Source organism: Macrotis lagotis, chromosome 1 (genome assembly GCF_037893015.1).
Source record: "Macrotis lagotis isolate mMagLag1 chromosome 1, bilby.v1.9.chrom.fasta, whole genome shotgun sequence".
Taxonomy (NCBI): Eukaryota; Metazoa; Chordata; class Mammalia; order Peramelemorphia; family Peramelidae; genus Macrotis; species Macrotis lagotis.
In genome coordinates this window covers 536,061,295-536,073,465 of record NC_133658.1, presented here as the reverse complement: position 1 = coordinate 536,073,465, position 12,171 = coordinate 536,061,295, and the positions used below count along the sequence as shown (strand labels likewise).

The 12,171-nt window shown below is 39.7% G+C and overlaps 1 protein-coding gene across 1 annotated transcript in view; it reads left to right on the top strand.

Annotated features, from left to right (window-relative positions):
• The first annotated feature begins 6,152 nt into the window (after nt 1-6,152).
• PDK3 (pyruvate dehydrogenase kinase 3) overlaps nt 6,153-12,171 on the top strand; it is a 137,510-nt gene continuing 131,491 nt past the window's right edge. Inside the window, exon 1 of the mRNA XM_074214227.1 lies at nt 6,153-6,453. Within this exon, the coding sequence (XP_074070328.1) occupies nt 6,348-6,453 (106 nt within the window). The 5' untranslated portion in view covers nt 6,153-6,347. The remainder of the gene's footprint in view (nt 6,454-12,171) is intronic.

The window sequence follows — 12,171 nt, the reverse complement described above, 5'->3', positions numbered from 1 at the left end:
TTTCTGACAAGGCTTTCTTTGCAAAAGAAACATCCTTTGTTAGACAACACGTTCTAATTTTTGATTTGAAAAATATGCTTGTTATACGCTGGAACATAATATTCAGTTCGGCAAGTATCAAGTGCTTACTGGTCAAAGGACAGTGCTTACCACTCAAGACATTGTGTTAGGTGTTTAATTTATGTATAATTTGTAAATTAAGCATAAACAGTGAACAAGGATTTCTACTCCTCACAGCTGCCTTGGTCACATACAGATAACCAAAGTCACAGATTATCAGGGACCTAAGGTCACACACACTATTAGCCAATGATAGAACTGGGGCCAGAACCCAATCCTTCAGGTTCCTAATTCCTTTATCTTTCCACTATAACCTTTATTTCTAGATCCCGAAGAAACTGAATAATCTCACATTATGGTGGGGAATAAAGGGATTAATGAAAAGCACTGGTTATGTGTCAAACTCCAGGGAAACATTCAAAAGCAAAGTCTCATTGGGAGGGTCTACACAAATAAGGAAGTGGCAGCTTTGGTCCAGGTGTTATGGTTTGGAAAGCTACAAAGTGTGAATGGAATCATAGGGGAGGAGATGAACACACTCTTTTGAATAGCAATGGCAGTCTTGATCTGGAAGCCCTTCTTTGTGTCACTCGAGAATAAAAGAGAGTTTTAATAAAGATTTCAGTTAAGGGCTGGGCTATTTCTCCAGAGGTCTCCTGTTGGCTTCTCTATGATGTGGTCCACTCAATGGTTGCAAACACTCAATCAAAATAAATAAAAATTAGCATACTATTATCTGTGGATTAAATCCATTGGAAAGTGCAGAAGGCAAAAAAAAAAAAAACAAGATTTAAAGTAAAGTCACACCAGTTGCAGCAGGCATCAGTAAAACAGAGGAAGAGGAAGTGAGGAAGGATAAACTGACCAGGTCCCACTGAGTTGGCAAATCCTGTCTAGTAAGATGCTCCTTAAGTGAGTCAGTAGCCAGACAAAGCTATAACTATGGAGCATATTCATTGCTGGGTAACTGCCCAGGTAAGCTACACCTTGTCCTCTTTTAGTCTCAAAAGTACCTGGGCTTCTGCCATCCCATTTGATTCTCACTTCCTTCTTTCCCTCCTTCCAAGTGAGAAAAACTATCCTTCCCATTAGCCCCCTTGTCAAGAAAGGGCTACAATTAGATTATAGTTCCACAACTGGAAAGCATGTGGGGGTGAGGAAGGGTGATATGCCAGACAGTGGAAGAAAGATGGTCTGGAATTAAAAGAAGACATGGTTGGAGCCTGCTTTAATGCTGTGGCAATTTGCATCACTCACCAAATAAGAGAGTGGAGGCCTAGGGCAGAAGTTCACTAATGATCTTTTCTGGAAAAGTTGTGTAATGATGTAAAATAAAAAAGAGTTTAACTTTTTTTTTTTTTAATAGTGCTTGTCTGTGCAGGGCAATTTATGTAGACTACACCCAGTATTTAGAAAGTAAGCCAATTCTTGTCCTTTTGGCACATATTCCCTATTCTTGTATACAGCTTCAAAACCTGGGAAAGTGGTGAAAGGAACAATTTTTTTTAAAAAAATGAACAATACTTTGAATAATTATTTCATGCAAAGTTTTCTGAAACACCAGAAAACAGGATGACCTCTGTGAGTTGGCCTAGTTGACCTTTTCATATTTAGATTTTGAAATTTGTCTTAAAAATTAACTTGACATATTGCCAAGTGTGAGAGGTGACTGGTCCCAAACATTTTGTCTGGGAGTGATGTACGATCCCATCCCTGGGTATATCTCCAATAAATTCAACCCTCTCAAAAAAGAAAAAGAAAAAGTATTGATACAAGAGAAAAATAGGTCAAATAGAATAGAAATTCTGGACCTTCTTCGTAGAAGGTACTAATTTTTCATTTCAGATGACTGAAAGGGGAAAGGAGTAGTGACAGTAAAGTTAATAAAAGGAAGACTACAAGTTATGCTACCTTAGCCCAAAGAAAATAGCAGAAAACTCAGAGATAGGTTTTTGGTTTTGGGGTGACAGAATGGCAACTATTTCGAAGGTCTTTAATTGCTTCTCTTTTTCTTATTCTTTGGTGTTCACAGAATGCAAGTCCAGTACTTATGAGCATCAGAGATTGTTTTGTCTTTTGAAACAGTGCTGGCTCTAAAATACCCCAACAAGACAATCTAATGAATTTTCTTTTAGCCACCTAAAAGATGCTTTTCCAGACTTGTTGATTTGAGTAATGCCAAGTTTTCAGGATCATACTCCATTTTTTTTAAATGGAGGAGGATGAGAAGGAAATTCCATCATTTCTTACAGCACAATAGCATGTTATCACATTCACATATCATAATTTATTTTCTTTACCAACAAAAAAGATCTTAAAAATACTTTTTGTACCTATGGACACTTTTTTATTTTTTCTTTGATCTCTCTAGGGGTGTTGGATCAAAGGGTATGCTCAGTTTTATATAGCCCTTTGGGCAGTTTCACAATGCTCTCCAGAATGATTGGACTAATTCACAGCTCCACAACAATGCATTAGGGTACCAGTCTTCCCACAGCCCTCCAATATCTGCCATTTTCCTTTTTTGTCTTCTTATCCAATCTGATGGGTATGAAGTGGTACCTCTGTACTATTTAGGATTTTTCTTATGGCAATTTATGGAATGGATTTTTTTCTTCTGAAAACTGCCTATTTATATTTCTTGACCATTTATCAACTGAGAAATGGTTCTTTTTCTTGTAAAGTTGACTTGCTTCCTACATATTTCAGATAAGACCTCTAGCAGAGAAATTTGTGGTAAAGATCCTCCCCCTGCCCCGGCCCAGTTAATTGTCTTCTAATTTTAGGTGCATTTGTTTTGTTTATGAAAATCAATTATAATTTTGTGTAATCAAAATAATTCATTTTACTTCTCTGTTGTTTGGTCATGGAGTCTTTCCCTGTCCATAAGTAATTTCTTTCATGTTTCAGTAATTTGTTAAGTCATACTGCAATTCTCCTTATGAGGCAACTTAGTAGATGCTAGATTCCACTGAAAATGTTCTGCTATCCAGAACCCAGCTTGCTATGGGAATGAAAACTAAGACTCAACTCTCTTTTCTTAAAAAAAAAAGGAAGAAAAAAAATCAAGTTATTTTCTTAATAGACATTTCCCAGAAGGTAGAGAAATCACTACAAAGTACATTACCTGAAACAATTAAGCAAAAACTTCTAACGATATGACTACTAATATCTCATGCTAATTCTACTCTTCTAGCTTACTTTCTCTTTATTTTTAACATTCATTTTAAAAATTTTGAGTCCCAAATTCTCTTCCTTCCTCCTGTACTCCCTCTCCCTATTGAAAAGTTAAGAAACATATCAATTATATATCCAGAATCTTGCAAAACACATTTTTACTTTAACCACACTGGGGAAAAAGCATTAAAATTTTAAAAAATATAAAAAAGCATGCCTAAATCTGCTCATAAGAGTTCTTCAGTTCTCTTGCTGAATGCAGGGAATCTTTTTCATCTTGGATCCTTTGGAATTGTGAAGTTCAGTTCTGTTAACCTCTGTTCTATACATTAACCCTTGCTTACACAGTTTAGTCATCTGGAGTGAGGATTCAAACCTTGGTCTCTGGACTACCGGTCTTTTTTTCTTTCTACTTCATCACTCAGAGATTAAAATGGCCAAGAATAATCAACATCTTGATATCATTTGGATCTACAATTCGGGGCTCCCAATTCCTTGCCCAAGACAGCATATGATCTCATATAGTTCCTAATTAATAGAAGTTTATTATTTGTAATAATCAAAAAGAAAATGAAGGGGTGAAAATTAACATGTTCAGAAGAGAGTGTGTCAGTCCTAATAAAGTTAGAAGTTTTCCTTCCAAAGATTATAGGAAAAAAACAACAGCAACAATAGAACTACTGGTCCTTGAATGAGAGCATATGTGTTTAAATCCTGTCTCTTCCTATTAATTAGATATGCAACCAAGTGCAAGAGATTTCACCAGAGGCATAGTTTCCTCATTTGCAATAGGGGAATATTATTTACCCCCTGATTATGGTAAGGTCAGCTTTTTGTAAATTTTTTTTGGTAGATTTTAGTAAATCTAAAAGCACTATGTAAAGTGATGTCTCAAAATCTGTTTTTCCCCTCACAACAGTTTCTAAGCTTTCATCTGCAGTAAGCAACAGGATAGTACTGGTACCATCATTCTACTCTGATCTCTCTTAAGTCCTAGGTAGGATGACTCTGGAAGGGCCTTCTCAGGCATCTAAAGGAGCTTCTTCCAGATCTATCAGAAGTAAAGAAATTCATTTTCAGCAGTGATCTTTCTGCAGTGATCTTCCTGTTGACTCTACAGCAGCAAAAAGGGGCATATAAACCCATAACTAGATTATTTCAGATATCTCCCAAGGAGTATTGCTCTTTATTTCCTAAGATTAGTTTGTAATTACAAGACCTCTCTTGTCTATGTTATATTTCCCTTGCTGGAACTCCTTGAAGATAAAGGATCATTTGATTTTTGTCCTAGTTTCCATAGCGACTTGCACACAGGAGTCCTTTAACAAATACCTGTTGAATTGAAATGTCAAGGGAACAGTTTTCAATATAATTCAAAGTCTTTATACAGCTTGGTATGTGTTGAGTTATGTGTAAATGGGATGCAAAGACATATGACACAGACCTCAGTTTTTTAAAGTTTAACAATAGAAGTAAATTTGAAAGCAAGAAGTATAGTGAAAGCAATGTCAAAAATTTAGGTACAATCAAAATACTCTGGCATTTGGGAATGTGGCAGTCAGGAGAACAATTTATATGACAATTGTATATGACCACAATAATGAAAAGTAACTTTTAAAGACTTATCAAAAGTTATCAAAATAACTTTTGATCAATTCAGTGACAAATTATGACTCAGAAGACTGATAAGACATACAGAATGAAACTAGTATTAGAGGCGTAGAATGAAACATATATGGTCAAAGCATTATTGTTTTATTTTGCCTGGCTACTTAAGTGTTATAAGGAAGTGTTTTTTCATATGGTGGTGAAAGGGTGTAGTGGATAATTTGTGATAATGATATTTAAAGGTAAAAAAGGTCCATGAAACATAAACAGAAATCAGAAGGAAGTTTGGAAGGGATATAGAAAAGTCATTGTCATCATGTTAAATTAACAATATTGATTTTTTTTTTTTTTAGGTTTTTGCAAGGCAATGGGGTTAAGTAACTTGCCCAAGGCCACACAGCTAGGTTATTATTAAGTGTCTGAGACTGGATTTGTACTCAGGTACTCTTGATTCCGGGTCTGGTGCTCTATCCACTGTGTCACCTTAACTGCCCACTATTGATTTTTAATATTTTAAGAATCCTGATAGCAAGCAATAGTATAAAATCCTCTTCCTATATGTTTAAAGGGACAGGGGAACCTCAGAGAAAGCTACACGCAGGATTAGAATATGAATAGGTCTTCAAAGGAAGGGGTTTTAACTGACTGAAACGGAGCTTAGGGAAGGAGGTGAGGAGCGGGTGGTGGCCCGAGGGCACCATAGGAGGCAGAATTCAGCTTTGGCCCCGAGTGAAGAGAAGAGTGATGTATGAAGCGCCAGAAATGCCGTCATTTTAAGGTAGAAGGCACATCGAGTGTGCGGGGCCAAGGCCGCCGGCTGCGAGGGAGCGCCTCGGGGTGGGTGGGTGAGTTCACTCAGGTGAGGGTGGGCACACGGGGAGCCGGCTGGAGCGTCCGTCCCTGACCCGCGTGGCCGGGCATCGCAGCTGTGTCCGGGCGGGCCTGGAGCTCTGGCGCATCCGTGTCTGTGGGGGCCCGTGCAGCGATGGGGGGCATCCCGGGCCCCCGCTGGGTGCCCCTCTCCCCGCGCAGCACGACCCTCGCGCTGGGCCAGATCGCGCGGGGGGGGGGGGGGGGGGGGGGACGGGACGAAAACGAGGCCAAAGCCCGGGCCAATGAGGAACCAGATCTGGCTGGCTTTCCGCCTCGGCCTCCCCAGGGGTGGGGACGGGTGTGTACGTGCGGGCCAAGGGGCAGCCTGTGGCCGAACCCCGCCTCGCGGGGCGGGGAGGAGGAAGCGGCGGCCGGTCGGGGGGCCCGGTGGCGGGCGCGCGGAGAGCCGGGGCCGCGATGCTCCGGGGCCAGCCGCCGCGGCGGGGCTGAGGCGGAGGCGGCGGCGGCGGCGGCGGCGCGCGCTCGGCGAACGTTCCCCGGATCCCGGGGAGGCGGGGAGGGAGCCAGGGCGCGCGCGCACAGGGCGCGGGGAGCCGCCGCGGCAGCCTCGCTCCCCGCCTTCCCCCGTCTCCCTCCGGCCGCTGCCCCGCCAGCCGGGGCCGAGGAAGATGCGGCTCTACCGGTGGCTGCTGAAGCAGCCGGTCCCCAAGCAAATCGAGCGCTACTCCCGCTTCTCTCCGTCGCCGCTCTCCATTAAGCAGTTCCTGGACTTCGGTGAGTGAGTGCCCGGGGGAGGGTCCCTCTCGCCTGGGCCGGCGAGCACGCGGGATGGCGTATTTTGCTTTCTCTGCTGATGTTGCGCGCGCGCGCCGGAGGCTGGTGGGGAAGGCAGCGTGCGCCTCCCCGCCTGCCCCCGGGCCAGGTACGCCCGCAGCCCCTGCGCAGCCCGGCCCGGCTCCCGGCCCCGGGGGCCCGCAGGACCCCTCGTAACAAGCCTCCCCCGGCGCCCGGGAGCCCCCGCCGCCCCTCCCCCGCGTCACTCACCTGCCTCCTGGGCCTCCCGAGAAGCGGGGCTGGGGGCTGGGGGGGGGCGCGAAGGGAAGCGGAAAGCCTAGAAGCTGAGACCCCCGGAGCCCAGCTGCTTCTTTTCCAAGCGTTTATTTCCTCTCTCACCAACCCCCGCTAAAGGAAAAAAAGGAAAAGAGAAAAACAAAACTTTTGCAGCGAATCAAACAAAACCATTTCCACACCTTATTTGTTGTAGATCTGTCGTGATGTCCCCATTTGGGGTTTTCTTGGTAAAGAAACTGGTTTGCTGTTTAATGACTTGCCCAGGGTGACACAGCTAGTAAATGCACTCAGGTCTTTGATTCACTGTGCCACCTGGCTGCCCCCTCCCACACTGATCATGTCCAAAAATGTACCGCTTTTGAGTAAGTTGACAATCTAGAAATTACTTTTGTCATTGCTTCCTTTATACTTTCTGAGGGAGACACGAACGGTTTTACTTTTGTGAAGAAATGACTTCAAATCTCCAGGCGTAGGTATGTTGAATCATGTAACAATGTTGCCTGGGTCTTGGGGGTTGCCCTTTAGTTAGACCTTTGTTAGAACTGGTGACCTGTTTTTCAAAGTTGTGTTCTAGCTTAAAAATGAATCCTCCGAGTTAAAGTATTTAAAACCTGGTATAAGTATGACAGAAGAACTTATACATTTAACAGGAAATATTAGACACCAATGAAAGACTTAAATTCACACATAAACCTAATGTTGGTAGCATAATGACACATTTGTGTTGACTTTTCTCATTTGTCTCCCACTGCTTTATTAGAATCCATCTTGAAAGAATTTTCCTGAGACAGGTGATCTTGTGACTTCCACCCCACCTACTTTTACAGACAGACCTCTCCCCAACTCTTCTCTCCCCACCAAGAAACTCGAAAGGACCTTAACTAAGAGCTTAAAGTGCTTGCTGACAAAATTATGAATAGATCGCAGTACTGGGATCTGGTGGGAATGTGCTATATTTTTCAGTCTGATGAGAAATGGATCCAGCTTCAGATTTTTAATATTTTTTTTTTCTGCAAACCTTTGATTTAATCGAATGCTGCTTACACTCTTAAGAAAGTGAAACTAGCATTGACCAAGGTAGCAAAGCGAAACCAAGTACTCCCGGAAAAAAGGCAAAACCTTTTTGGAGAGTTTGACCAGCTTTTCAAGCATTGTATATGTGATCTGTTTAAATAGGCCTTTACAGGGTGATGTTATTTAGACATCACTAAGATTTTTGAGAATGAAGCAGATGAACATCTCTTTACAAAGCAGTGTTGGATTAAGGAGAGGAAAAGTGTATTAAAGTTCAGGATATTAATATATTTAAAGAATATTTAATATTTAAATATCAATTATATACTTAAATATATAATTATCAGAGGAAATATAATAAGTTTAATCAGCCAACCTGTAGTAGTTAGTTCTTCACAACTTTACTCCCCAATGATTTTATAGTTTTTTTTTGTAGTGTTTTCTCTAGTCACCTGTGAGAATTTTAGAAGTATGAAAAAGATCTTTGTTTCAGGCTCTGGAGATAAAATGTCATTGTTACTATAAATAAACATTTCTCCATCTTTAATTTGTGGTTTGGGGGATGATTCTGAAAGTACCAGCCTTTTATTAGGGCCAGCAGAGACAGGTTAAGTACCAACCCAAAGAAACAAAAGGAACTGAGAAGGGCCTAATTTCATTTCTTTTTCTCCAAGTGGAAGTAACAACTTTAAAAGTTTTGAGGAATTGTCACTTTATTATTTCTATAGAACAACACTGTAGTTTAGGTGTCTAGGCAGTTCTGTTATTTATGCCTGAGAACATAATATATATTTATATACCTATATGCCTGTGTATGTATATGTGTATACATAGACACATAAGTGTGTCTATATATACACACACGTATATGATTCAAATGAACAAATTTTAGTCATTTTTGGGAAAGTTGGTAAGAAAGAATCAAAGAGTTTCAGATTTAGAAGAGACCTCAGAAACTATTCTGACCATAAAAATTCCTCCATCTTCCATATTCATCCACCTTCTTAAATTAATGAGATGGAGTTTTACATCTAGTAGCCCATTCCACTTTTGTCATAACATTTACCAGGAAGTTCTCATAGCCAGCTAAAGTCAACTTCTTCACCATTGCTCCTGATTTTCCCTCTAAGAAAATCAGAATAAGTTTAATTCCTCTTGCTATACATGATAACCCTTCAAATACTTTGTTATGTCTTCTTCAGCTTCCTCCTGTGTGTCAAAACTTTTACTCTCCAAACAGTCCTTGCTGCTGTCCTCTGGATGTGCTTCAGCTTTTAGTGTCCTCCTTAAATGTGGCACCTACAATATACATCAATTGTTGTTGATTAGATCAGAGAATAACCAGACTATCACTTCTCTTATTCACTATAACTCTTACTCAGCTCAGTATTACATTTTACTTTTTGACTGACAAATCACACTGTTGCCTCATTTTTAGCTTGAAGACCATTGAAAAACCCTAAGATCTTTTCCAAGAACTGTTGCCCGTCTATATTACCTCATCCTCTATTTTTGGAATTGATTTTTTAAAAAATTAGATTACAAAAAACATCTCATGTAGAACTTCACTTTTTTATTAAATTTATTTTTATTGGATTTAGCTTACCTTTCTAACCTTTCAGTATCTCTATAAGACCTGACTTGTCAGCTATATTTCAGATCCACTGGTCTCTCAGTTCACTTGACCATTCATTGCCTAAAATAATGAGCATAACTTTGTACCATACTACCACCACAATTTTTACCTCCGTGAACCTTGTAATTTTATCTGATAACAATCTTTTATTATTTCAATTCCTACTTTATCTTATTCCATCTACATTTATTCTTTATTCTGTTCATGACCTTCCATCTCTTGTTCACTTCATCATTCCAGCTCTGGCTGAACTTTCCTTAGGACATTTGACATGTCAGATGGAAAAGTCAGAGCTCAGATCTTGCTTTAGACACTTAGCAGATGTCCTCTTCTGCTTCAGTTACTTCATGTGTAAAATAATAGGGTTTAAGGTCCATTCTAGTTCTAAACCTAGGATCTTAATCCTGATTGTGTAGTTAGTTTAACCATGTGGTGGACATTTTAGTTGTCCTGTTATTCATGTGCCGATTCAATGTAAGGTCTCTACCATTGGACCAGTAGAGTCTACTCAAATTCAGTCTCCCCACTCTGCTTATTTGGTCTAGTGTAATAATTGTGGTAAGTAACATCACTGTAGGGCTTTAGTATATTGTATATGTTGTCATGTAGGTTCTCAGCACTTTGGAGTTTAGTCTCATAGGCATTACCATTCCTGCTTTGCAGGAGGAAAAACTTGAGGCTCCTCAAAGTTCACTGATATGGCCTTGCCTTGCTTAGATAAAGTGCAAATAGTATTTGAACTGAGGTCACTGTTGACTTCAAGTCCAGAATACTGTATTTCCAGTGGATCTCCCTGCTTCTTTCTTCTCTCAGTTGCTTCTAGGATAAAATATATACTACTTAACTTTGCAGACATGGCTTGTAAACTTTCTCCAATATGACTTTCCACCTTTTCAGACTTTTATATTATTGACCTTGACTTAACTTCCCTGAATTTGGTATTCCAGCTTCCTTCCTTGAACTATCATACAGACCATCTTTTTGCTTGGTGTTTTCTCCTTCACTATTTACATCATAGAATCTTTCTATTCTACTCACACAGAGACATTTCAGATTTCCTACCTAATTCAGTATCTTAGACATAGTAGGTGCCTAATAAATGTTGGTTGCATTTAATTGGATAAAAGTGCTGAACTGGATTAACTTTCAGTATGTTGATTATTTGATGAACAAATCTCACCTTTTCTAGTGTTCTAGCCTTCATTTTTTTAATGGACTTTACTTAGAACTGGATAATCAGAAGAACTTACTGAGTGAAAAAGTTTTCTCTATGTTACATTAACAGTTTATCAGAAAATATTATCCTGTGAGCCTAATAAATTTTTTTTTTGTCAGAAATACAAACGTTTTCTATTTAAATAGGTAGGGAAATAACTTTTTTTTTTTAGGTAAATGTTCTTAGACAATTGCTGTGATATAACCTATAACCAGTTTTTATTAGTAACTGTAATGGAGGTTCACTCAATAATTTAATACTTAGAAGAGAAACTACTTTATTCCGTGTGCATCCAAACTACAAAAGTCATATTTATATTCATTCCTCCTACTCATTGAAATTGTGGTAGGAGTGACATTTTGCTTTAAGAAAGCTGAAATGATTGGTTTCGTTTTTGAATGGTAATAATACAATCCTCAAGATCTGATTGGTGGTGGGATACTAAGGTGTAACTCCCTGGCATGACAATTTCTACTAATCTCTTCACCCCTCTTTGGTCTGTGAAGTGTGCTGTGCTGGAGGGAAGCCCCTGGGTTCTACTGAATCAGTATTATGTTCTTATTGAAACATCATTTTCTTGCTGAATGAACTCTTCTTGTACATGTTATATGATTAATGACTCTCTTATTTCACAGCAATTCTCTGCCTTTTACTGGACAGACCTTTTACCTGGACAGCCTCACTTAGAATAGAAATAGAGATAGATATTGATGTATACAGTTTGCTGATGCCTTTTTGATTAGTGAAGAAGATAATGTATTTATGTTTTTGAAACTCGTTTGATAAGTTTAAATGAAAACTTGAGATATTTTTACTCTTTGTTTTTAGGACCTGTCCTCCCTTCCTCCTTACTCAGGGTAAATTCATTATCTCCATAGAACAGTACTTGTGTAAAATAACTTTCTGCCAAAAGGGGAGTAGCAGCTTTTTATCTTAAAGGTTGTCTGTCAGATGTAGTCTTGACATTAGAAATCCACATCAGTTTTTCTTTGTGAATGAAGAGACGAAAGCCAAAAGAAATTGTGACTTGATAGTAGCAGAGGTAGAGTTTAAATCCAGTGCTTTTTCCCCCACTTTCTGTTCCTCCTTTTAGTCAACATCTGTAATTCTTACTTTCATAGAAGGTAATCTTGCCCTTGAATTCTTGTGCCTTGTGACTCAGCCTTACCTAAGAATGAAAAAAATAGACTTTGAGGGGCCAAGTATAAATGCTATAAATGCCCAGTGGCTAGCGCTGTGGTCCTGGAGTCAAGAGGATCTGGGTTCAAATCCAGCCTCAGACACTTAATCATTGCCTAGCAGTGTGACCTTAGGCAAGTCACTTAAATTTTTTTTTAAAAAGGAAAAAATAAAAAATAGACTTTAAGTAGCAGTTTATTTTATTTTTTTTGCATGTGGAGGGTACTATTGATAACTTTGAAACTAGGTCTTGTTCTCTGTTTCCCAATTCAGCTTCATCTATGAATCAAGATCCTGGGTCCTATCTCCTATAAGTTTCAAATCCTTGAATATCCTCAGTTACAGGTTATCAGAATGAGGCTATTTATATTTGTAA